Consider the following 26,274-nt stretch of genomic DNA (forward strand, 5'->3'; position numbering starts at 1 on the left):
GCGGAGCCCCGGGACGTACTTCACCCAGCGGACACCTACACAGGCACAGCACCGTGACCAAAACTGATACAGACACCAACTAGGGTTCATTCCCGGCTCATCACCAACTAGGGTTCATTCCCGGCTCATCGGTCTGGTTTATCCAAGGGTGCCGGAAGGTGTGTCCTCGAGGCACCAGGGCACACGATGCTGGTGTGCCCTGGCTCACGTCCAGGTGGGCCTGCCAGCCACCCACTGTGGAATGACCACTTCCCCTCGCGGATCAGTAACCAGGGGAGTTCTCCCAGGCGACAGTCACCCTGTTTCTCAAACTCTGGCCCACCCACCTGGGCGGGTAGCAACCATGGGTCCCACCTCCCCTGTCCCCTCCCTGCGGGTCAGTGGGAATCCCTCACGGGAGCGCTGCTCTCCTTACCCACCGTCAACAAGACCGCGGATGGCCGTCTACCCTGCAGGTCCCAGCTGCTCCACCCTGGTGGCCACAGGCGCCTGGAGAGGCTGGGCTGATTCTGGTCCCACCTCGCGCCCTGCCACCACGCACAACTCCCTGTTCATCGTGTTTTCCCCACGCCAGCCCCCCCCACAGCGCTTCTCCAAGCGCTCTGCTTCCTCTCCCCGACAGAAGCTGGGCCTGCTGGGTGCTGTGTTCTTTACACCAGCTGGACCTCTGGCCTAGCAGCAAGGAGACCCCTCTGGGCCCTCAGGGGGTGACGAGCGTGTCCCCGTCACGCGTGCAGATGAGGGAGGGAGGCGAGGCTGGGAGGACAGGGTCTTGCTCTCTGCGCCCTGACGGCCACCCTCGCCACACGCACAGGCAAGGGCGCGCCAGGAGCAAGCTGGACGGCGATTCTTGGAGAGGCTTCGTTCCTGCTTTTTATTTAGCAGCACAGACTGAGATGACAGAGCCCTTCCAGGTAGGCACGGGTGCGAGGGACCAGGACAGAGAAGAGACTCAGCAGGTCTTGGGAGAGGACAAGCCAGCCCCAGCGAGGGACTGGACAGGGGCCCCGCGCCGTAAGATGCCCCCCAGCTTTTCTCCTCGTTCCCCCTCTGAACATTCCAAGTGGAAACTGAGGCAGGAGGCGGGGTCCTTGCTTGGTCTCTCTCAATTTCCCGACAGCAGTGCCTCCCACTGGGGAGCCTTGACTTTGGACCCTGGCGATCTCACGAGGTCAAGTCACCCTGACCACCTGTGGGAACCAGGCGGGGCATCAGGGCCACGGCCGAGCCCCAGGAACACAGGTTTCCCACTGCCGGTACAGCGGCCTCCACCCGGACACTGGCGCTGGGCAGTCTGCGTGTGATCTGGAAGACTGAAGTAGGGGCGGGGGAGCTTCCACTGCCCCAGGAAGTCAGCGCGGGCGAGGGCAGAGGGCTGACTACTCCTGGCTGGACACGCAACTCTGCGGCCTCTCAGTTCTTCAGCTGAGACACCTCGTACAGGTATGCGGCCAGCATCTTGGTCCCTTCTATGTAGTTGTGCCTAATGGAAAAGAACACATCATGGCATTGGCTGGCGTCGGGCAGCGTCGACCTAGGCCTACTGTGGCTCCTCCCCAGCACGCTCTGCACTCTCTTTGGGGTGGTCCCGAGCCCTGCCGGCCTTTAGAACTTGGCCACCAGGTCAGCCTGAGTGTCCCCGTCCCCCAGGCCAATCCTGGTCTGGGTCTAAGAGAACCTAAGGTGTCACACCCAACGCCCTGAGTAAATGCCTGACCTTGACCTTGGGCCGCTCCTGTTGTCTGTTCTGAAGGCCAGGCCTTGGAGCCTGGCAATCAGGCCTGTGTCTCTCCAAACCCCTCCACAGTCCCAGTCCTGCCTGGTGTTCCTGGTCACTCCCAGATGGGTTCTCACTTCCTGCTGCCAGCAATTCCAGGGGCCAGATGTGCCCTCCGGCTCTGCCCGTGGGCCCCTGCCTGCCTGGGTCTCTCCTTGCTGCCACTACCTTGGGGCTGCCTCCACCCCTGTGAGTTACAGGAACCCCAACTGGGCCTGACTCAGGAAGGGACACAGGCAGCTTGCGTAGCTGTCAGCAACACTGCAATATTTTGAAATAGAAGGGCACAGGGTTCTGTGCCCAGCAATGAACGCGGAGCTCACTTCACCAGTGCCACCCCCGCCAGCCCCACCGCCGCCACCTGCAGATGGCAACAGGGTGGAAGCGCTGCTCCCCACCAGCCTCTCTCAGCAGCCGTGCCCAGGGAGGCACGGAGGAGGAAGCGGTGCCCGAGCAACCGGCCTCACCTGTTCAGCTTTTCATTCTGGGAGTGGGCCCCGTCATCTGCTGACCCCACAGGCAACAGCATGACGTTCTTGCCAGTGGCCTCCTGAAAGGTCAAGGTCACAGGAATACTGCCGCCTTCCCTGGTCAAGTCTGGTTCAACACCAAAAACTGGGGAAAGTGGAGTAAAAGAAATGGTGAATGCTGGGGCCTCAGGGCGGGGGTCCTTCATGGAGCCCCTGCTCAGCAACACCGAGTCAGACTGCGAGGCGCTGGGACCGCAGCCCTGCCCCGTCCCACATCCCTGCCCGCCCTGAGCACTGCTGATGCCCACGGCAGGACAGGGTGCGCGTTCGTCCCAACCTGTTTTCAGAGCTCTCCGCCCAGCCATATAATGAGGGTGGTTGAAGTCGGATACCCAGGGCTTCCCACCGTGGCCCATGTACACTTTGAACTTGTTGGGGCTGTGCAGTTCAGCAAACTTCGTAGTCAAGTAGCTTGTGACCTGCAGCACAGACGGAAGACACACACGTTTCGTTAGCTTCACACCTGCTCCAATGCTGGCAATGCACCAATCTGCCACAGCAGGTGTTCAATGTGTCTACAAAGCAACAGGTCTACGGCGAGGCTACAGCAGGTCTGCCACAACGGGCCCACACCAGGTCCACAGCCAGCCTACAGCATGTACAGTCTGCTTCAGTGGGCCCACAAGGAGTCTACAGCAGGTCTACTCTGTGTCTTCCATGCATCGCAATTTTTAGTGCCAAACTTGGATCTGCACAACCATGACAAGGGGGCTTTTTGTGAGGAAACAATATCCAGTCACTTTAAGGTAAAAGGCAATGTTTTAGCATTTAGTAATTCACCTTGTATGTAGATATTCCAATCAATGTATTATTTAAACTGCTCCCTAACTTGCTTTACGTCATGGCTGGAAATGTGTGTACCTCCAAATCATACAAAAGCTCTAAGCCTGACTGTCCTTGGAGACAGGGCCTCCACAGATGTACCACGGTTAACGGGGTCTTAGGGTGGGACCCTGGTGGCAGACGACTGGTGTCCTCACAGGAGGTCAGCAGGCCCCAGGCCCCACACACAGGCTGGGGAGAGCGTGCCCGGCACACAGCACCTGCGGCTCCCAGAGCCTGGACCTTCCTGCCTCCACGAGCTCTGAGCAACACCGTCTGCCGCTTCAGTTGCCTGGATGGTGCAGCCAGAGCCGCCAAACCAGCACAGCCACGCACCACGCAGGTACAAGGCGGAGCCGGGAGCCAGCCAGGCACACCACCTCACGACAGAGCTGTCCCAGTGCAAGCAGGAAGCCCCAGCCCGCCCTCCATGACGCCCTCCTGGGTGAGCTTGGCTGACCAGCAGCTCCTAGAACCGCCACCCACCTGCCTCCACGGACAGGCTGCCCCCTGGACTCTCCAGACACAGGGGTCCGGAGTCCCTAGGTGGGGTCAGAGGTCAGATCTGGGCGCCTCAGCAGGAACAAAGAGCACTCAGGCCTGTGCATATGGCCTCTCTGGGGCGTCCGTGTTGCTGATTCTTGCAGTTACCGAGCTGGCAAGGGCCAAGCAACAGGGACACGTGGGGTCTGGGTTTCTGCCCTAGGAAGAGCCGTCTGTCGCCCCAGTCCGTGCCCAGCACCCCCGGCCCCGCCCTGCGCCCCACGTGCCTGCTCGCTGACAGCCTCGGGAGTCATGTCCGGCACGAGTCTGATGGAGAACTTGCCGATCACCTTCCTGGGGATCACGGTCTTGGCCCCGGAGCCGGAGAAGGCGCCCTCGATGCCGTGCAGGGAGAGGGACGGGTACCGCCAGCGGTGCATGAGGATGTCTTTCTGTGAGACAGGCGAGGGTCAGGGCGACCAGGCTGCAGTCTGGCAGTCAGCCGCCCCAGACAGGGCCGGGCCTGGGGTCCCGACCCCGCCCAGGCAGGGCTGCTCAGCACCCACCACAGAGCCCAGCCCAGAGGCGACTCTGAGGGTTTCCACAGCCCAGTGTGGCCCTTCAGCGCCCCTCGCTACGGCCTGGACAGCTCAGATTTGACAGACGGAACTGGGAAAGCCCCGGGGCTAGTCATGAATGCCTACAACATCTGGGGCGACGTGGGCAGGAGGAAGAGGGGACACACACAAACCATCTGTGGATGCTCCCCGGGCCCTCGGCCCGGAATGTGGGGCTCATCTTTCCTGGGAGAGGAGAGCCAGGGTGACCACTGCATCCTGGCGTGGCCCCGGGACCGCAGACAGACACCACCCTCCCTGATCAAGGGGACAGACAGGAAGCAGATTGAGCATCCCATGCTTTCGACACGCCCTGGCCTCCTGCAGACGTCTTGTCTGTCAAGCTAAGAGCTCCGTGACCTCTGCAGGACCAGTCAAGGCCCTACAGTACCCTGCACGGCAGCAAACATGACCCTGGCACCCCTTCCTCCTGTGTGCCTGGTCCCCCGGTCCTCAGCATCAGCTGACCGGCTGTGTCTTCCCACCCCTGAGCTCTGGCCCCTTGGTCCTGTCTGTCTGCCTTGACCCGGTCCCTCCCCCTCCGGTCAGGGTCACACCTGCCGCAGCCTCACTGGCCGCCCGGATGTGAGAGTCGTGGGAGCCGTGTGGTGGGGAATGCTGCAGTGGCTGGGCCCACTGTTGGCTCGGATGACACACGAGCTCCCAGCAGGCCACTCAGCACGTCAGGCTCGGTGCCAGCCTCCTCCCCTCCCCCGGCCCTGCCTTCAGTCCCCAAACAGCCAGATGCACCTGTGAGTGTCCAACAGCTCACACAGGCCTCAGCTCCCCGACAGCTCTCTCCAGGCCCTGCCACCAGCCCCGCAGCAGGCCCACGGCCCTCAGCACCAGCCCCGTGTGCCCTCCTGAAGTCTGTCTCTGGGAGACAGAACCCAAGAGTCCAGTAGGCCTTATTCCTTGTGTATCCCCAGGGCCTGCACAGTGCAAGGCCTGGCGCCAGACTCAAAAATGCTGGCTACAGCGGTGCTGCTGGACCTGCACCCACAGCCTCACAAGCCCAGCGCTGAACCGCGTAAGGCACCACACGAGGTCCCCTGATGGTTAAGCAGACATCCTGTGCAGTTCCCACCCCGCATGTGGCTCTGTCACGTATGAGTTAAACAACCCCTGGGCCCAGGAGGACGGCACCCGCCAGCAGGAGAGCTGGGTCTCCTGGAGTCAGCTGTGGACACTTCACAGAGCCTGACCCCTCCCGTCCTGCTCTCCGGAAGTCAGTGCCGCCTGGTACGGTGTACCGGGTAGCCCAGCTGTCTCCCACGAGGGGCCTCTGGGCACAGGACACGCGACGAGCCTGACGGGGGGGCAGACCCGGCCAGCACCTTGCAGCCGTGCAGGAGCGTCTCTGCGCCCACGTCCCTGGCGAACTCATCCAGGTCGAAGTCAATGTGGTCATACAGCTGCTGCTCCTCGCTGGTCACCGGGGCCACGGCCTCGTTGATGCCAGGGATGAGGATTTTCCCCCTCTTGTCTACGAGGGAGCCTGTGAAGACGACAGCGGGCGGAACAGTCGGTGTGCAGCAGCACCGACGCCGGCTGTCTCAGCAGAGCCCTGCGGCCTGCGCCTCCTGGCCGCGCCTGAGCAGGAGGGCACGAGCAGTGGGCAGGGTCCCGCGGAAGGCCGCCGGCCCCCTCAGGTGCAGTGAGCAAGTCAAGCAACGACCAGAGGGCCCAAGGCCCAAGGGGAGAGTGGAGCGGCAGTGTTCCCGCTCTGCAGGTGCAGGCAAGGGCCAGGCGGGAGAGCAACCCATCCTCAGGCCCAGACCAGGCCCAGACCAGGCCCAGACCAGGCCCAGACCGGGCCGCTGGCTCTCACCCACCTCCCCCCGCGTTTCTCTCCGAGTGCACATTCCACGGGAGATGAGCTGCTCCGCAGGCTGAGAGGGGAACGGAGCGGCCAGAGAAGACAGAGCCCTGAGACACCAGCCCTCGCCCGCGCAGCCGTCGCTGGGAGGGCACCCGGCAGCCCACAGAATCGTGCCGGGAATCGGCAGCTCCGACCGCCTCACGCCAGGAGGGTGCCCGGAAGACAGAGACGTGGCTCTTGCTCTGAAAGAGCTGTCCAGGCAGGGCCCTCCACGTGGCCAGTGTAACGCGGTCAGACCAGGCAGCGCATGCCAAGAGCTAAAGGCGGCGTCCTCGGGAAGGACAGGACCCGGGCGTGTCCGAGTGGGTGCTGGAGGCAAGGCAGGGTTCAGCGGGTGGTGACAAGGCACAGCAGTGCTCTGCACAGAACAGAGGCCAGCAGAGCAGAAGTGAGGCACGGGGTCTCTTTAAGGGGACAGGGGTGGGAGGAGGGGGGTGGGCCGGTTAAGAAACAGATGGAAGTTGGTTCCTGAAGGTTCCTGACGAGCCCACACACTGATAACACAGCCTGGAAACTGCCCAGTGCACTCTGGCCCGAGTGACACAGGCCTGACCGCCAGCCCCGCGCTCACCCATCAGTGCGATGAGATCCGTCATGGCCTCGTGCACCGAGCCGCCGTACACCCCAGAATGCAGGTCTCTGTCACTGCACTCCACCTGCACGGAACAAAGGCCACGTAAGCTGGGGCGGGCCTTAGTGGGAGCTCGTCTCCACCACAAGACAGCTTAAGGCACACGCACAAGCTGTGACAGTTTTCCAAGTCAAAATCTGCTCCCTGAAGGAGCAAATTCGGGCACTTTCCAAATTACAACTCAGGCAGCACAAAATACTTCTGGCTATGCTGCCCACGGGTGGACAGGGACTGCTGCCCACGGGGTGGACAGGGACTGCTGCCCACGGGTGGACGGGGACTGCTGCCCACGGGTGGACGGGGACTGCTGCCACGGGTGGACGGGAACTGCTGCCACGGGTGGACGGGGACTGCTGCCCACGGGTGGACGGGGACTGCTGCCCACGGGTGGACGGGGACTGCTGCCACGGGTGGACGGGGACTGCTGCCCACGGTGGACGGGGACTGCTGCCCACGGGCGGACGGGGACTGCTGCCCACGGGTGGACGGGGACTGCTGCCATGGGTGGACGGGGACTGCTGCCGCAGGTGGACGGGGACTGCTGCCCACGGGTGGACAGGGACTCGCTGCCCACGGGTGGACAGGGACTGCTGCCGCAGGTGGACGGGGACTGCTGCCCACGGGTGGACGGGGACTGCTGCCCACGGGGTGGACGGGGACTGCTGCCCACGGGGTGGACGGGGACTGCTGCCGCGGGTGGACGGGGACTGCTGCCGCAGGTGGACGGGGACTGCTGCCCACGGGTGGACAGGGACTCGCTGCCCACGGGTGGACAGGGACTGCTGCCGCAGGTGGACGGGGACTGCTGCCCACGGGTGGACGGGGACTGCTGCCCACGGGTGGACGGGGACTGCTGCCCACGGGGTGGACGGGGACTGCTGCCACGGTGGACGGGGACTGCTGCCCACGGTGGACGGGGACTGCTGCCACGGGTGGACGGGGACTGCTGCCCACGGGCGGACGGGGACTGCTGCCCACGGGTGGACGGGGACTGCTGCCATGGGTGGACGGGGACTGCTGCCGCAGGTGGACGGGGACTGCTGCCCACGGGTGGACAGGGACTCGCTGCCCACGGGTGGACAGGGACTGCTGCCGCAGGTGGACGGGGACTGCTGCTCACGGGTGGACAGGGACTCGCTGCCCACGGGTGGACAGGGACTGCTGCCCACGGGTGGACAGGGACTCGCTGCCCACGGGTGGACAGAGACTGCTGCCCACGGGTGGACGGGGACTGCTGCCACGGGTGGACGGGGACTGCTGCCCACGGGTGGATGGGGACTGCTGCCACGGGTGGACGGGGACTGCTGCCACGGGTGGACGGGGACTGCTGCCACGGGTGGCCCTTCCCACGCTGGTCCTCTGCGCTTCCCTTCATCGAGTGGTGCGTCTTGTTCCCTTTAGCTGACGTGCTAAAGCTGGCACATCTAGATTTTTACAAGTACCTCTAGAACATTTTGTACACGTCTCAGTCTTCTAAGAGGGACCAGCATGTGACCTCCACTCCGCTGCCCCAAGGCAGCAGAACAAGTAACAGTGCCACAGCGCCGGCGGTGCTGCCATGAAAGTGACTCCCGACGGCAGGAGGTGGCACTGCCCTAGGCCTCCCACGCCACGCCTAGCGTCAGGGCCCTGAGCCCACTCCGAGCTCCCCCTTCACGTGACGGGCGTCCTGGCACCTGCCCATGGCAGGGTACGGATCAGGGAGACGCGGGAGTCGGCGGCCGGGAAACGGGGCTGGGCAGCCCCGCGCTGTACCTCGATGAAGAAGTAGCAGATGCCCCGGAGCCCGTAGGTGATGCACGGCTTCTTCTTGCCCAGCCAGTAGTTGTCAGAGATGCAGACGTAGTCCACGTCTCTAAAAAACTTGTCCTTCTGGGCAAAAATCAGCTCGTCCAGGCCTTCGGAGCCAGACTCCTCCATGCCTTCGAGGCAGAAGCGGACGTTGACAGGGATATCCTAGGAGACGGGGGCACGAAGAGGAGGCAGTCAGTCTTCTGTGCGGTCCATCAGAAGCAACAGGCAGGACAGCCCAGGGCCTTGAAAGGGAAGGTTCTACACACCCAGCCTCCTCCAGCCCAGCCCCAGGCTGCTGCTTGTACCCACGGGGACTGCGCTCACGAGCACTGGACCGCGGATGCCCGGGCCACGCAGGCCAGGCTGGGAGGCATGGCTCTCGGCAGCATGCCTGCGATGCCCCACTCAGGGGTCTCTACCAGCTCCCAGACAAACAGCGTCCGAGCGTCCAGCTGCTCCCTCTAAAATCAAGGCCACAAGGAAGAGCCCCGGCCTCTGCTGACTGGAGGAAGAGCGAGTGAGCTCCTTCCTCCTCCGAGCAGGCCCCATGGCACCAGCAGCACCGCCTACGACAGCCACCACAGCCCTGGCCAGAGGCCCAAGGGTAACGCACCCCTGAGATATGGTCACTGTGTGGTTCCCATGGGCTCCCCAGCTCTGTGGGGTGAGGCAGGTCGCCCCATCACGATGAGAAAGTGAGTTGCACAGCAAGCTGGGGGACCCCCAGACCAGAGGCCACCCGAGAGGACGGCAGAGCCAAGTGGGACTCGAGTCCCACGAGTCCTGGCTTGCAGCTGTCCAGACAGCACTGCTCATCACTACGTGCACTCCCTGTCCTCTCCTGCCCCGGGACCCGCCCTGTGGAACAGGCGTCAGGCTGTGGCGCGCTCTGAGAGTCTGCCCTGTCCCCCAGCACCCCTTGCCCTGCGCTGAGGGCTCCACAGGGCCCTGAAGGGGCAGGGCTTCCTAGCTCTAGCACCCGGCACGCAGGGCCAGCAGTGGTCAGGCCGTGGCCATGGGTTCTGGGAGTCACTTCCTTCTTGTGCAAGAGGACCACGTGGACAGAGGCTCTGAGGCTCTTCAGATCTCACATTCCATGCTTTGTCCAACGTTTACTTTCTTTTTATCACGATACAATATAAAAGCAAGATTTGAAAACTCACTACACAGCATGATCACAATTAGGTTAAAAAACATCAAAATCTCAGTCAACAACAATGCATTAGGGTATTTTTTCCTCCCTACTTTTCTGTATTTTTACTAACTTTGAACACTAAACAGGTATTTCTTAGTTAAGAAAACACATTTTAAAAAATAGAACCCATGTGTAGGAGGGAAGACACACAGAGTCGGTCACACAGCCACGCGGCATGGCGGCTGGTGGCCCTGCCTGCGGGTGCAGTCAGCGGCTGAAGTTCTCGTCTCGCCTGTTGGCAAGAATCTTGCTGATCATCGATACTACAACCTTTGAGCATGTGTAAAGCAATCACACTTTTACGGTTTCTCTTCAACCTGAGTCAGTGGTGCTGATAAGCGGGCGCTGCTTTTTCCCCCGAGTGAACGGACAGCCTGTCTCAGTACTGCGCAGATGGGCGGAGCGCCCGCGGGGCCTACCTGATTTGTCTTCTGATAGGCCTCCAGGGCATTCATCCAGCCGGCCACAGGTCCCTTGTCGTCAGTGGAGCCTCTCCCATACAACTTGCCTGCAAGAGCAACCGACAAATTCATCAAGTTGGGACTATCCCACAACCAGAAGGCGCTTATCTCAGACGGCCATCTGATGCCATGAGCAGGACCCCGGGGCTCCTGGGTGAGGCTTTCTCTCGCAGCAGCCCGACTCTCTATGCGGCGCTGCCCTGAGAACCTCCGGAGCAGTCACTGTGCTCACCGGAACGCTGGGTCCTGTGAACGCTGCCGGCCTCACCGGGGAACTCAGAACTCAATCCCAGGAAGTCAGGCCAGGTGGCTGGTTCATTAGTCTACCACAGCAGCTGGAAGCAGGAAGGCCGGAGCCCGCCACACTCAGGGACACAAACTGCACCCCACCCCAGTTCTTATGTCTAACTTGATAAAGAACAGAACTTGCACTGTCACTCTTGAGTTCTTGGTTTCTCTTTCTTGAGTTGTGGTACCATTTCTAATCCCTGTCATCTGTCCCAGTATTCGTCCCCCTACACCTGCTCCAGATGGACCACCGTCAACAGCTGAGGCCCGTGCTCCGCCTGCCACACCACCAGGGCACGGTCTCGCAGACCAGGGAGAGGGCAGAGCGGCTCAATGCAGCCCGTGAGGAGCCCAGGCCGCGGGGGCTCAGGGCTCGGCCACGCTCCAGCCGCCCTGGGTCTGTCCCAGCCAGCCCTCTGACTTGCTTGCCCTGGACTGTCCTGAAGGCCTGGCAGTTTCGGCCTGAGTTTCCCTGCCCCAAGGTAGTGTGAGGCTTACAGTCATCACTACCGTGGGAACGTCCTTGTGCAAGCTAAACCCAGCTGTCCACAGAAGCTCTCCTAAGACACAGTCCTTGCTCCGTGACAACCGCTGGAGAGCCAGAAGCCGGCACTGTGAGGGCTCAGAGGGGCATGAGAGGCAGGGAGAAGCACGCTGAGCTCCCGCTCCAGGGCAGCGTGGGTGGGATGTCCGCAGGGAGGCCCCATTCTAGCTTCACTGACCAGAGTCTGCAGAGGGAGGAGGGAGGACTGGCCAGAGTGGGTCTCAGAGGGAGGCCATGGAAGACACGGCCATGGTGACCACTGCTCACGTAACTGCAGGTGCTCCCGGCGGCTCAGGTCCTCAGCTGTGGCATGGAGTAGCGTGGACTCCTGGGGCTGCCCAGGGTCTAAGTGGTTGGGCTCGGGTGGGAAAGCAAGGAGGGGAAGGCGGAGCAAGTGGGCAGGGGCCTCGGGCTGTCCTGAGTCTGCCCAGAGGGTTCTGCAGAGCTGGTGCAGGATCGGCGTGGGGTGCTGACGCGTGAGGACCGCGGCAGGAGGCGGAGTGGCAGGGCACAGCCACTCAAAAGGACGGGAAGGGCTTCAGTGGGGGAGAGCCATGGGAGAGAGGGCCCGGGCAGGGGCAGGGAGACCAGGCTGGGGGCGGGTGGTGCTGTTGCCCGCCGTGTGTGAAGAGCAGGCACCCAGTTCCAGAGAGATGGAGCGGATGTGGCAGGGGAGAGCCCGAAGAGAGCCCGGGTGTACCCGGAAGCCGACTGTATGTTAACTACAGGCCGGCGAGTTCACTGGGAGGAGGGCCAGGGTGGGGAGTGCGTCTCACACACGCCACTGTTGGAGAGGAAACAGCGTTCAGTTTTGCCCAGGAAGGATCACAACTCCCGGGAAACCAGGAAGGCCCTGAAGACCCCGGCAGGGATTCACGCGAAGGAGGTCCAGGGAAGGAGTCTGAGACCCCGCCCAGAGGGCCAGGCGCAGGGGAGGGCGCCTGCACCCGGGCAAGCTGTTCACAGACATGAAAGCAGAGGCCTCTGTGCCGAGACGGGATGTGCAGAGAGGACAGCCCAAGCTGCCAGTGAAGTGACCAAGGCGCCCCCACGGCCAGGGTGGGGCAGCACTGGGGCTGAGGGGCTGGACAGCCTCCATTCAGGCCAGCGGCCCCGCAGAGTCAAGGCCACAACGGACTCACTGGCACGGGGAAGGGAGGGCTTCCCCAAGTGTCAGCAACCGAGGCCCACGAAACGTCCAGAAACCAGCTGCTAAACTGTGTTACAGGTCACCTGTCCTGCACGGGGAACCCAAGAGACTGCCAGCGACGCCCAAAGCAGAAGGGGCACGCGGAGGCCTCACCGTCCCGCTCCACCAGGGTGAAGGGCTCGCTGTCCCAGCCGTCCTCCAGCGCCGCGGGCTGCACGTCCAGGTGCCCGTAGATACACACCGTCTTCTTCTGGGGGTCCGAGCCCAGCTTGCCAAGGAGGATGGGCGGCAGCGGTATCTCGGAGCCGTCAGGGAGCTGAGTGCGGGGGGGGGGGGGTGGCAATCAGAGCAGCTTGTCAGGATCGGGGCTGCCGGCACCCGGCACCCGGCACCCGGCACCCGGCACCGTTCCTATAGCCCCGAGCCTCCTCGGCCGTCCTCATCACGAACCACGCCCACCAACTTCTGGCAGCTGGTACATTTGCAAGGGCTGATTTTTTTCTTTCACAAAACAAAACATTATCCAGGCTGAGTTTAGGATGCAACTGGATTTGTGATTTTTTTTTTTTTGACAGGCAGAGTGGACAGTGAGAGAGAGAGACAGAGAGAAAGGTCTTCCTTTGCCGTTGGTTTACCCTCCAATGGCTGCTGCGGCCAGCGCACTGCGCTGATCTGAAGCCAAGAGCCAGGTGCTTCTCCTGGTCTCCCATGGGGTGCAGGGCCCAAGCACCTGGGCCATCCTCCACTGCACTCCCGGGCCACAGCAGAGAGCTGGCCTGGAAGAGGGGCAACCGGGACAGAATCCGGCGCCCCGACCAGGACTAGAACCCGGTGTGCCGGCGCCGCAAGGTGGAGGATTAGCCTAGTGAGCCGCGGCGCCGGCCGGATTTGTGATTTTTTAAAACGAGGGTTGGCAGCTAGCCAATCTTAAGCCAGGAGATGCATTTTTTTACATTTTGTGTGCAGACTACAGAAAGGGCTGCACAGCAGGACAGAAGGAAGCATCTTTCACTTAAGCACATGACTCAAGTGGTGCTGGCTGGCACCCTCCCCCCACCCGAGCCCTGCGCCCAAGGCCTGTCTCCTGTCCGGCTTCCTGCCCCTGCCGAAAACGGAAACGACCCGCCACAGCGCTTCCCTGAGTCTCGGGATGTGAAGGCAAATGCCTCCTAGGCCTTCTCCAAGTTCCACATCAGCTCTAAGCCTCCACCTCTGATGAAACCCTGGCCACTCAGGCTGTGCACAAACCCCACGGTCCGAGTACCTCCTCCCCCAGTCCTCTTCCAAAAGGCAAACGTTTGCTGACCACTAGGAAGCGTCACCGCAGGCGGCAGAGGCAGGCAAAGGCTTCGGACTTCTGTTTTAGCCAAAGGAGGAAGGGCTTGTTCCAACTAGACACCACACACACACACACACATACACACTCACACACCACAGACATACACACACACCACACACACAGACACACACACCACACACACACACGTCTAGCTACTAGAAAACACTGCCTATGGAAGTAACATAACACACAAACCAAAGTGGCAGGACAGCCACACTGGCCAGTTGCACACAGGAGGTAAAATGAGCATCAGGTGACCTGGACAGCAGCTGGGACCGCCCACGCACAAGCACGCCGAGCGGCTGGGCAGCGGCTGGAAGCTGGAAGAACGCAGGATCTGTCTTCTGAGTAAACCCCAAGTAACTCTTCCAACCCCACAGCTCGCAGCGGGCAGCACCTGCAGGCCACACGGCTCACCCACGGCAACTGCACACGGGCTGGGCCGGCGCACTGGTCCTCAGAAAGGCAGCCTGTGGCCACCAGGGGCACAGACTCACCCCTCAGAACTCCCTGGTCACACAGGACACACGGCCTCTGCGTCCCAAGCTGAGCAGGGAGAGGATTCTAAATGACGGGGGCTTCTCTATTGAGATGTGCACCCGACAGGCTCCTCTGAAATACTCCCGCATTTCCCTGTGGCTGCTGGGGCCACAGGGAAATCTGCCCTAAGGTGCACTGCGTTAGGAGTCCCGCCAGGCCTCTGCACGCACCGCGGGCAGCTCCCACCCCGCCTCCACTCCTGCCTCACGTCAGCCTCCCTTCCCGAGCAATGGAGCCGTCCCTAGACGCACGTACGGGAAGACAGACCACGTTGCACCGCACCGCCGAAACCTCCACGGCACTTTCCGAGCCGGGGTGAGGTCTTCCGGTCCCCGATAGAAACTCTCAACCAAAAATACTGGATGAGGAGTCAGGTGCACTGGCTTGCAATGCTGGCTTTCCCATGAGCCACTGAGGCTCCCACAGGACACCAGCCCACCAGGCTGGGGATCAGACTGAATGAACATTCACAACCAACTTCCAGGCCTGAGACTTCAGTCTGACCCCTAATCACCAAGCAGAAGAACCAAGGTCAACCTAGACTTGCCACACTCTGCCCTTAAGGGGACTGTAAACTCTGAAAATAAACAGCATGAAACATACGATTAACACGGGGCTGAAATCATCCGAAATTAAATTCCTGGAGTAGTGACCAGAGAATGCTCACTGAGAAGACAAAGAGGACAAGCCATTCTCATCCATCAGAGGCCTGCGTTACAATGCAGCCGCGCCCAGCTCCCTTGCGTACAGCTCTCCCACTCCACTGTGAAGCCTGGGGCACAGTGCTGGCTGGCTGGCTGGCTGGCTGGCGGCTCATGGGATGGTTACATCCGTGTGGGTAAAGTGCAACTTCCTCATCTGCACTCCCTGATTTCTACAAAAGGATCTCCACTCCTCGCTGAGAATGGCTTTTCCATTAACTCAGTTCTCACTGCAGGAAAACGCTGAGTATCACAGAACCTTTGCCCCGTCCTCACAAGCCGCCACGGCTGAATCAGGCCCTTCCCCGTTTCTGAGCCGAGATGCTGACGCCTCACCTTTTGCTTTCCGATGTTCACCAGCTCCACTGAGCCGCCCAGCTGCTGGATGTCGGCCGCGGCCACTTCCATCATCCTGCTGATCTCCCCTCGCTTCTCCGGCCACGCCGACACGCTCTGGATGGCCACCCATTTCGCGAGTTTCTGTTGTGGACAGCAAGCACAGGGGGGTTTTTGAAGCGGTGCTCCTTAGGGGAGAAAGGTACGCATAGTAATTCTGCCGTGTTCCAGGCACGCCACGCTGACCTGCCCGTGTTGAACATTTTGGAGAAACAGACCCTTCTCCTTGGCTTTTTGCTTAAGATTTTAAAACTGCACTGATTCTGTATTCAGAACTAGAGCCTAACAGAAAAACAGCAGACTGTATTTTTTTTTTTTTTTTTTGAGTTAGACAGTGAGAGAGAGAGAGAGAGACAGAGAGAAAGGTCTTCCTTTTTCCGTTGGTTCACTCCCCAAGTGACCACTACGGCCGGCACGTTGTGTCGATCCGAAGCCAGGAGCCAGGTGCTTCCCCTGGTCTCCCACGCAGGTGCAGGGCCCAAGGACCCGGGCCATCCTCCACTGCACTCCCTGGCCACAGCAGAGAGCTGGACTGGAAGAGGAGCAACCGGGACAGAATCCGGTGCCCCAACCGGGACTAGAACCCGGGGTGCTGGCGCTGCAGGTGGAGGATTAGCCTAGTGAGCTGCGGCGCCGGCACCAGACTATGTTTTTTTAACCATTAAGAATGCAGTAAAGTAAACTGTTAAAAGACAAGCTAGAATCTGAATCTAACAAAGTTACGACTGAAGGCACAGAAAATTCTCAACATTGTTACACAGCCCAAGTTAGCCTATTTATCATCTTGACAATGTTCAAGTTTCCCAAACTATAATTTTTAGAGTAAGAATTCTAAAAATCGCATCTGAAATGTGTGCACCAAGAATAACTCCATAACATGATTTTTTAAGTTAATGTCAAAAAGCAGAGTAATATAAAACGTGACCGCCTCACGATATGCTAAACAGAGTGGAGATTAAACAAGACTCTCACATTAGTTTTGCTGTACTGGAAGCATATACTCACACTTCCTGGTGAAAATCAAACGTGAAAGTCAGTGTAATGAGAAGGGATTCCTGGGTGGCGTTCTCAAACCCTGGACTTGAACAGTGTGATTCCTCTGAGCCCAGTCTTACAGCTCCTTTTACCTGGATGTAGCGCTCCTGGTTGTCATCAATGTACTGGAACAGGGTCTTGAGGGCCGACATCCTTCAGCCACACGGCACACCTCGGAGATTCCTGGAAGGAAGAGCAACCGGTCAGTCCTGCCTTCAGGTAGAGACTGGCGGCAACCGGCCTGGCAGGCGCTCCTGGGCTGGGAGCGGTGCAGCACGGCTCCGCCCTCCAGCCTGCATGGCAACGCCCTCATCACAGGACATTCCGGGAAGTGACTGGGGCTTCAGCGACAAAGCTAGGCTTGGATGGAACTACCCCGCTTCCCTCCGAAGGAAACTCCACAAAACTGCAGGCAGAGGCAGGCAGGCAGCGGCAGGGGGTGGGGGAGGCGGGCGGCAGTAGAGACAGCCGAGCCGGCTGCAAAGTACAGGAGGAAGTGCCCAGTAGCGCCGATTTATTCACAGGGAACCTTCCACTTCCTACTGCCCCAGAGAAGACAGTCACCTCGTCACACCTCGTGTCTTCAGCCACAAGCCCGCAACACAGCCAACACAGCCCATGGAAGGCTACGAGCTCTGAAGTGGGTGCTCTTGGTCCTCCAACAGCACAGGCTGAGGGCAGCATGCCAAATGCATGGCCGGGGAGGGGGGGGCAGGGGGTAGGGGACTCTTCTTTTTGCCAAGGGGCCATTTGGATATTCACAACATCGTTCACAGGCCACACAACATTATCGACTCAAAAACCGGCCGCTACGGGTCTGCTGCGTTTCCAGGCCGCCGGGGGCTGCCTCGGCAGGGCCGGACCAGGTGGCTTCATGGCCCGTGTGCCCGAGGGCTGGATGCTGCCTATGCTGTCCTGCAGGAACACAAGACGGGAGCGGCCGCTGACCCGCAGCCTGCGGGACACACCTCCTACACTGGTTTTCCATGCCGGACACCTAGCAGCTTCTGCAGCACCTGACAGTACGGGGGAGAAGAAGCCATGTTCTTAAGAATCGAAAGGAATTCGAAGCGAAAACGTAATTCTGGCGCTGAGACGTTCAAAGCCGGCTCAGTCCCTTTCTTCGGCTGACAGTCTGGAGTCCCGTTAGGGGTGAGACTCACGGCGGTGGCAGGTCTGGGCTAGTGACGCAGCAGCGCGGCTGGGACCCCGGGTGCATCGCAGCCACAGCTGCAGGGCCTCCCGCGTGGGTGCCGGGTGAATGCCACGCACGGACACACCGCCGCTAAAGAGCTTTCTGTTCTTTGTGTGGGACCCCAGAGAGAGCTCTAAATGGACAGGTGATTTTCCCCAAGCCTGGCAGCCGCTTGGCAGGCCCAGGAAGCTTCCCCAGCTGCGCGCACAGTCATGAAGTCGTGTGAATTCTGTGTGGGCAGGAGCTCCGACGACTAAGCTCCTAGTGCCCTCTTGCCCCCCTTCGAACGCCAGCAGCAGGGCAGGACATGGCTGCACACCTCCCCGCCCACTCACGTGACTCAGTGGAGGCGCTGGAAAAAGCAGAGTCCACTGCTGATGTTGCAGACATCTTACAGCTGCCAACACGTCACACTCTCATCCATCAGTCAGCAAAAATGTACGCGCACACGCACACACGCTACCTGTTTGCATGAAATGCACACATGCAAGCGACCTGTCTGCAGGATGAAACGCTGCTGTTGGGGCTTCTCACTTGGGTTTCTAAAGTACCACAAATCCCACATCCATGAGATACATTCTTACTACCAGTAAGTTCTCTGTAGTCAAATTAACCCATGGCCTTGCAGCTGAAGGCACTCAAGGATACAATGATCCAAAGTGCAAGTGCGCTTTCTACCTTAGGAGACAGAACAAAGGCCGGCCTGTTCCGCTACCCAGGCAGTCACCGGGCGGGCGGGGGAAGAGGCAGCCGCTCCTCCCAACGCTGACTCCAGCCACTGGGCCCGGGGTCAGGCAGCCTGCTCTCCCAGTTTCACCCCCCCCCCCCCCAGCACCAAAGTCAGATGGACCCACTGTCCTCTTCCCTGGTGGAGCTGACAGCAAAATGCTGGGCTGCAAAGAAGCAAATCTTAGCCCACGCCTCCCTCTTTAAAGCTCTCGGTTTCTGGGTTCTTTCAGCGCTGGGAATCCCAATGCTGTTCCTCATCAGCTCAAGGTATACAGTAGATAACGAATCACGGCTTCAGTCTATGTAAAAGCCACCAGAACGCGGGTGGGGCTTCCCATCTGTCTTCCTAGAAATCCACCCCAAACATACTGTGAACCGATCTGTCCTCTCCCCTCCTCCCACACAGGCCCCAGGCAGGTCCCCTGCACCAGGACGGCTCTCCAGAAACCAACCTGGGCAGCGAGCGCAGGCTGGGGGCCCTGGCTGCGAGGCCCAGGCACTCCAGGACGACAGCGCAGGCGGACCGAGTGCCGCCGCCCATTTGACAGATACAGAGACTGAGGCCGATGCAATGCGAGACCTGCCCGCATCAGCAAGCCGGCCAGGGATCCGGGTCTCCCCTCAGGGTCTCCAGCCTCCGGGCCTACACGCTGGTGCAGGGGGCACTCCTGGGTGCAGGGAGCCTGGAGTTGTCGGCAGGCCCGCCCTGCAGGCTCCCCGCAACCCCACCTCGCCTCGGGGCGCCCCGCTCCAGACCCCGCCCCCAGGAGTCGCGCAGGCCTGAACCCGGGGCTGTCCAGGTCATCGCGACGGCCCGGGGGACCGAGACGGAGGTAGGGGTCCCTGCCGAGGGGCCGCCTCGCCCCAGGGACTTCCGGGGCGGCCCCCTGCCCCAGGAACAGCGCGGCCTCCACAGTTCCGGCATGCCGAGGCCGACAGCAGGCCGGCCGCACAGGAACGAGGCGCGAGCCCGTCGCCTGGCCGGGGCCCTCGCAGCCCGGCCCGCTCCCCGACTCGGGCCGCCCACCGGGACAAAGAGGCAGCGGGAAGGCTCCGCGAAGAAGGTCCGCTTACCGGCGGCAGGCGCGGCGCGGCTTCCGTACCACGTGTCCCCGGCCACGCCCCTGGGCCCGCCCCGCCCACCGACGCCCCGCCTCGCCTGGAGGGCCGACGTCACCCTCCCGTCCACCAATCCCCGGTCTCGCCGTGAGGGCCGACGTCGCCCCGCCCCTCCGCGTCGAGAGGCGCAGGGAGGGACGTGCGTGCGTGCGTGCGTGCGTGCGTGAGGAGGCGTGTGGCCGCGGGTGTACCCGTCCGGCGAGGTCGGGCTCGTGGCGTGGGGTGTGCGATCCTGGGCCCACCCTGGGGGCGGTCGCTGTCGCTCCGCGGCCCGCTGACGTGGCGCTGCCCCGCGTGATGACTTGTTTTTTAATACAAGTTTGCTGGTTCCAAGCCGGTGCGATCCCAGGCCTGAGGGTCAAGGTGGCGCCGGGGAGCTGCCCAGCCCCCTCCAGGGCCTGGGTCCGAGGCCGTCAGATTCCCCGGGGGGCTCAGGGTTTCTCGCTGGTGCTTGTGAGCCCAGCCCGGAGGAGGTGGGCGTTGCGGAGTGACCTCGCTCTGCTCGTCTCTGCCTCTCCAAGCGGTCGTTCTTTGCATTTGAGTGTATTACACATTCCGGTAAAGAACTCTTAGATGTTAGGAGTCAAGGTTTATTGGCGATACAACCTTCCATGCTATCAACTGGGCTTTGAACAAAGTGGTTCAGGTATCCATACGTGAAAGGCTTGCTGGAGTGAGACAGGGTTCGGTGAGAACCACAGCAGAAGGAAGTGATGTAGCGTAGAATCCATAGCCCGCTACAGTTTATCAAAATGCGATGGGTACGTGGTGGGGATGAAACGAGCAAGGGTTGTGTTGACAAGAGCCGGGAGGAGGCTTGGGCCCAAGTGAGACGAATGCGTTAACAATATTTCATCGTGGTTTGCAAGAATTAGTGAAGAGGCTTCTCCTGTGAATCTGAGTAAATATTAAGAAAATAATAAATTCACCCTTAAGGTAGAACCCTTTTACTTGAAAAATGTTGGTGGAAGGTAGAACATTCTAGAGCCTGGTTCTGGAAATGCAAAATGTGCCCAGTGTCCTTGACTGGGGGCGGGGGTCATCCAAGAATACAGTGTGGCACTTGGGGTTGTCCCTTTGTTTGCAACAGGCTAGGCCTTGAAAGGGCTGCTCACCATACACAGCTTAGAACAGCGCCTGGCCCAGAGAAGGTGCAGTTACCTGCTGGTCACAGTGGGCAGGATTCGTAAGCAGAGAGGCCTGGTGGGAACACAGGCCGGCTCCCCGCTCTGCCGCGCCCAGGCCTGGCCGCTCTAGGGCAGGGCTCCTGTGGATCTGGCCGTTGGGAATCCATGTCCTGGTGGCTCTCTGGGCGCCCTTTAGAAAGTCGTTTTTCAAGCTGAAGACCCCGGCCTCAGCAGTGCCTTGGTTAAGTAAGTGAGCTAGCATTTGAGCCCCAGTGTGTGCAGCCCTGAACCTCCAGCAGGTGGCCCTGCACACCCACCTCTCCTCTGCGGACACGCCTTCAGCATCGGGAGCTGGGTGTCTCTGCTTCTCTGCGGGAGCTGCGGAGCACGGGCGTTGAGAAGAACAGGTAAATGCATAGGTGAGCAGGGGCTGGGAACCCGGGAAACAGGTAAATGCATAGGTGAGCAGGGGCTGGGAACCCGGGAAACGCAGTGGCCTGGCCTCCGGACTCCTTCAGACGTTAACGTTGCTGAGGGTGAAGACCTGAGCCAGTGAGATGAGAGTGATTAGATTGGATCAGTTGGTTTGTGATGAAATCCTGATGGCTTTGCGAGGAGACGCACACACGGACAGACACAGCACAGACAGACACAGCACAGTTACAGACACGGCACAGTTACAGACACGGACACGGACAGACACGGACACAGACAGACACAGACACAGACAGACACAGACACAGACATGGAGACAGGCACATTCCCATGATGCTTGGCACCAGTAAGAACACCATTACCGGAGGCCACACCAATTGAGTCTGGCCCAGTCTTGGACTATGAACCTCCAGAACCATAAGCCAAAATAAACCTGCTCTCCTCGTAAAGTCCATCGGCTCAGGTATTTCATTGTGGTAACAAAAAGCTGACTAAAATGAGAAAAAAATGCTGTGACCTTATTCTGAGAACTTGAGGACTGTAGAAGTTACTGTTGATTGTACATCCGCCCACGGGACGTTAGATCGTGTTTCCAGTTGCTGCAGCTTGAGACAGAGCCTGCAGGATCAGTGAATTCCATTAAACCACGCTTCACACACACACAGTGGGAGCACCCAGCACTCTTAAGGGTAGAGGGCCCTGGCACAGAGGCCGCTCGGGAGAGCACACTGTGTCTCAGAGCCCAGGTACGGGGGAGAATGTGGTAACTTCTGCAGGGAATCAGCGCCCAGCAGGGTGGCGCGAGGAAGGAGGCCGAGCAGGAGGGGCCGTGGAGGAGCTGGAGCCGCAGGTCCATTCTGTGCCAGTCCACAGTAGTCGGTTGGGTATCCCCGGCCCTGGGTTCATCCCTGGTGCGTTGGCTGATCTGAGTCTGCAGCCCCACATGCCTGTGTTTTGTGACCTGCAGGACCTCACTGGCACCAGTATGTCCAAAGCCACACTCACGGCTTTGCTCACTCCTGTTGCTCCCATGGTGGACAGAATCCTGATTCCTGCACCCGCCCTTGAGCGTGTGAGTGGTGAGGGGCCGACCTACTCAGGGGAGTTCTTTGGAAGGGTCTAGAGGTCAGACGTGGGGGACATCAGAGAGGCATGCGGCCGCAGCGGCTGTTCTGCCGTCTTGCGGAGAGGCCACATGGCAGGCGCAGGCTCATGGCATCTGCAGGCCGAGGGCCTCCATCACATGAGTCATGCCAAGCACATGGATAGGCTTGGAAGCAGGTCCTGCCGAGCCAAGCCTGCAGATGAGGACACACCCTGCTGCAGGTCCCTCAGATACCTGTGAGGCCCTGAGCGGACGCGTGGCCAACGCTGCAGAGAGCAGGAGGTAGAGCCACTGTTGCTTTCAGCTGCTGGCGGTTTGTTCTGTAACAACAGAATGCTGGTATGAGCCTGGCGGGGGTCACTGCTGGGGTGGTCTCCCCCAGCCCTTTGCTCTCACAGCCATGCTGAGGCTTGGGCCTCTGTCTGCCCATGGACTGTGGCTCCTCCACGATGGTGGTGCTCCTGGGTGAAGTGCAGGCTCCTGGCCCATCAGTGGGGTCCCTGCTCCAGACCCACCTCCACCCTCACCCTCACATGGAGCTGGAGAGACTTCTGGGAGCGGGAAAATAAGTGCTTTCCTAGCAGAGTTCGCTTATCCTGTATGCGAGGCTGCGTTTTGGGTCCAAATGGTAGTTTGAATATCAGGAATTACTGAGTGCCAAGAGAATCGTCAGTCAACGTTAGTTTACTTCGCATTTCAAATAGCCTTTCTCCTGAAGATACACCCATGGGGCCAAACTTACTAAGATTCTAGGGATAAACCTGTCTCGCCTTGAATACACTGGGTCAAGGATTTTTCAAATGTCGACTTCCGAAGCTTGAATTCTCCGCCCTGTAATCTTCAGCATGGCTCTCAGGCCGAGAGTCATGGCACTGAGATGATCAGGAAAGTAGATAGTCACCCGGGAGTCTAATGTGAGTGCACACACACTCTAAGCCCATGTGTGCTTTTTGTTTGCTTTGGTGTCCCTGGTTGTCTGACAGATCTGGTCTCTGAGCTACGATTCATGAACTGATTCACTGGGCTGCTGCATCGCTCGTGTCCTGTGTGGCAGTTATGCCCTTGAAGTGTTGTGGGCGCACAGATCAAAAACACAGGAGTCCTAGCAGCTGGTGACTGCCCTCTCACAGAGCAAGGTCAGAGAAGACAGCCCGAGGTGCAGTGATGGGGGTATTTTTTTTTTTAATTTTTTTTTTTTGACAGGCAGAGTTAGACAGTGAGAGAGAGAGAGACAGAGAGAAAGGTCTTCCTTCCGTTGGTTCACTCCCCAAATGGCTGCCACGGCCAGTGCACTGCGCTGATCTGAAGCCAGTGCTTCCTCCTGATCTCCCACACGGGTGCAGGGGCCCAAGCACCTGGGACATCCTCCATTGCCTTCCCAGGCCACAGCAGAGAGCTGGGCTGGAAGAGGAGCAACCAGGACTAGAACCCAGCACCCATATGGGATGCCGACGCCGAAGGCAGAGGACCAACCAAGTGAGCCATGGTGCCAGCCCCAGTGACGGGGTATTTTTAAAGGCAAAACCTCTTTTGATCAGTCATTTAATCACGGGTGTGGGCTTGTGCAAGCAGAAAGCAGGCATACAGAAGTGAGAAGTGGTTAGCCAATCAGCCAGTTTTTTTTTTTTTAACTTTTTTTTTCTTTGAAAAATGTAGCTACTCAATTGTTCCCTGTCGGGGTCAGGCATGGCACCGCTGACCTTGGCGCACCTGTGTTAGCCTGTGGCTGCAGCCGGGAGAAGGCAGGAGGAGCCATAGTCTGGTGGCCTTGGCCGTTATCAAGCAAACAGGTACAGAAGCCAGAAATAGACCAGTTACAAACCAACATTTATTTTTATGAAGAACAGGCCCTGCTTTTAAAACAACCAACCTAAGTACCCTATAGTCTATAACTCCTCGGGTGTGATATACTTTGTAGACAATTTAAACTTTGGACTCACCTGTCACGAAAGGTGTGTAACTGCTCACCTTTCCAACCTGAGCCCTGTCCTCAGGAGTGGCAGGTACTGTCACTGCACACAGGACAAATGCGCTGCTGTAACAGAGAATGAGGGAGAGAGGACGAGAGAGAGAGAGGGAGGGAGAGTGAGAGAGAGAGGTTTGATTTCATTAATAATATGAAACAGCACTTCTTTCAAAATGTATTATGTTGGGTAAGTGTTTGACTCGATGGTTGAGTGACGACCAGGGACACCGGCATCCCATGAGAGAAAGCTTGGTTGGCGTCCTGGCGACTCCACTTCTGATCTTGGGAAGCGGCCAGTGAGGGCTCAACTACTTGAGTCCCTGCCACACGTGTAGAAGACCTAGACGGGGTCCAGGCTGTTGACTTTGGCCTGGCCCAGCCCCTGCCATTGTGAGCATATGGGAAGTGAACAGTGGACGGAGATCTTTTTTTGGTCTCTCTGCCTTTCAAATAAAATGGAAAAAAAAAAACCCACACCAAAAATCCCCAAGAAGACTAACGTGAAGAAGACTCCAATTATTCTACCATCTGCTTCCCCTCTCCCATCTAAATATCAACAGTGGCAGTAGCAACAACAATCCCAGTTTAACTTTTTTCATAGGCATGTCTTACTTTTTGGTTTGGGGCAATTAATATAATGGCTTAACTCTAAGTACATGAAAGAAGGTCAGTTTAGAGGTCAGTGCTATGGTGTAGCGGGAAAAGCTGCCACCTGCATTGCTGACATCCCCTGTGGGCGCCAGTTCTAGTCCCGGCTGCCCCACTTCCAATCCCTGCTAATGCCTCTGGGAAAGCAGTAGAAGTTGGCCCAAGCGCTTGGGTCCCTGCACCCATGTGGGAGACCTGGAAGAGGCTCCTGGCTCCTGGCTTTGGACTGGCCCAGCCCTGGCTATTAGGCCGTTTGAGGAGTGAACCAGCAGATGGAAGATAGTCTCTCTGTCTCTCTCCCTGCCTCTAACTCTGCCTTTGTAATAAATAAATAAATCTTTTAAAAAGTCAATTTAATGAACTCATGAAATCTTCTGTAAGTTCCTCTAGTTCTGTGATATCTACCTTGACTATTTTGAAGTCCAAAGAACTTGATTTTCAAGTTCAAAGAGCTTGAAAGGGCGTCAAGATGTAAGAAATCGCTGTCTTCACTCTTCACAGACTTCTTACAAAGGTCAATAAGAAGCACTGTGGAGTTACAGCAAATACCATTGTGCTACGGTTTACATAGCCCTGGCCTTTTGTCTTGTGTTGTCATGCCTGAGTTTCCGGGACAGTGTGTTCTCTGTCTTACCACAGTTATTTTTAGCTGTGTATTTTTTTTTTACTGGAGCTAATTTGGCTGCCATATGTCTGAATTGGCGCCTTATTATCAGTTTAACACCATATTTTCTCTTTTCACATTTGGCTTTTTAGAGACACATATTGCTAATGTCTTAGAGGAGCACACAGACCTTCACAGTATGACACTCTTGGAAGAATGTTCTGGAAATTGTGGCTGTGGCAAGGTAACGCAGCTCTAACATCAGGCTTCTGTCCAAGTACTGAACTAGCTTGGTGCCTGGCTTGTAAGAACGTGGACATGGGGCCAGCGCTGGGCTGCAGGGGGTGCGGCTGCCGCTTGGGGAACCCTCTTCTCACAGTGGAGTTCTTGGATCCTGTCCTGCCTCTGCTTCCAATCCAGCTTCCTGCTGACGCACACCCTGGGAGGCAGCAGGTGATGGCTCAAGTACTTGGGTTCCTGCTGCCACATGGCAGACCTGGATGGAGCTCCTGACTCCTGGCTTTGGCCTGGCCCAGGCTCAGCTATTGCAGGTGTCTGGGGGAGTGAACCAGGAGACAGAAGATCTCTCTCCGTCTTTCTGTTGCTCTGCCTTTCTAACAAGCAAGCAAACAACAGAAGGTGGACAGTGAATGAACAAGCGAATGGGTGCACAGTGGCTCCCTCCTGTCTTGCTTCAGATGCCCTCTAGCAGGTGGACGGCTGCAGTGACTGGACGAGGAGTTAAAATGCTTCCTTCCCTGACCCTTCTTGTACTTGCAAGTAAAACTGTATGTATAAACCAGGTATATACATGCATACAAAAAGTGCATATAAAAAGCTCTGTGTGTCTGCACATGCGTATATAGGCAGTAAAGGCTTGAGACCCAAAGTCATGTTACCCATATGCTGCAGAGTCCTCGGGTCAAAGACCAAATTTCTCACGGGTTTGGCAGTGTGGTGCCCAGCCAGCTGGGTGTGTGACAGCTCTGTCAGTCGCCTCCAAAATGTTTCATGTTTTCAGGCATCCTTGAATTAAAACTTTAGATTTTTGTCCAAGTTGTAGTTGTAACTTCCCTTCAGGGTTCTTGTATTTTTAAGAAGTTTTTTTTTTTTTTTTAATTTTTTATTCATTTAAAAGTCAGAGTGACCGAGAGAAAGAGA

The 26,274-nt window shown here is 58.7% G+C and overlaps 1 protein-coding gene across 2 annotated transcripts; it reads right to left on the reverse strand.

Moving 5' to 3' along the window:
* Window positions 1-850: 850 nt before the first annotated feature.
* On the reverse strand, window positions 851-19,215 carry CNDP2 (carnosine dipeptidase 2). Of its 2 annotated transcripts, none has more exons than XM_008261467.5 (12): window positions 19,184-19,215; window positions 16,278-16,368; window positions 15,091-15,234; window positions 12,328-12,490; window positions 10,151-10,239; window positions 8,498-8,698; window positions 6,683-6,767; window positions 5,567-5,727; window positions 3,900-4,064; window positions 2,585-2,726; window positions 2,245-2,392; window positions 851-1,483 (listed from the first exon to the last, which is right to left on the reverse strand). In XM_008261467.5, exons 2-12 carry the CDS (start codon window positions 16,335-16,337, stop codon window positions 1,414-1,416), a joined length of 1,428 nt encoding a protein of 475 aa, XP_008259689.2. In that variant the 5' UTR covers window positions 16,338-16,368; window positions 19,184-19,215; the 3' UTR covers window positions 851-1,413. The 2 variants fall into 2 exon arrangements, with proteins under 2 accessions (XP_008259689.2, XP_008259690.2); XM_008261468.5 differs by having other exon boundaries at window positions 18,562-19,215.
* Window positions 19,216-26,274: the final 7,059 nt, after the last annotated feature.

This window comes from Oryctolagus cuniculus, chromosome 10, assembly GCF_051225735.1.
Source record: "Oryctolagus cuniculus isolate XC-2025 breed Fujian yellow rabbit chromosome 10, ASM5122573v1, whole genome shotgun sequence".
NCBI classification, from domain to species: Eukaryota; Metazoa; Chordata; class Mammalia; order Lagomorpha; family Leporidae; genus Oryctolagus; species Oryctolagus cuniculus.

Excerpts from the sequence above, each read along its gene's own strand:
- CNDP2 (XM_008261467.5), bottom strand. The coding sequence starts at position 16,337 with ATGTCGGCCCTCAAGACCCTGTTCCAGTACATTGATGACAACCAGGAG. Across the intron at positions 8,699-10,150 it reads CCTATCAGAAGACAAATCAG|GATATCCCTGTCAACGTCCG; the intron begins GTAGGCCCCGCG and ends CCCGTCTCCTAG. Across the intron at positions 2,393-2,584 it reads GCGGAGAGCTCTGAAAACAG|TTTTTGGTGTTGAACCAGAC; the intron begins GTTGGGACGAAC and ends CACTTTCCCCAG.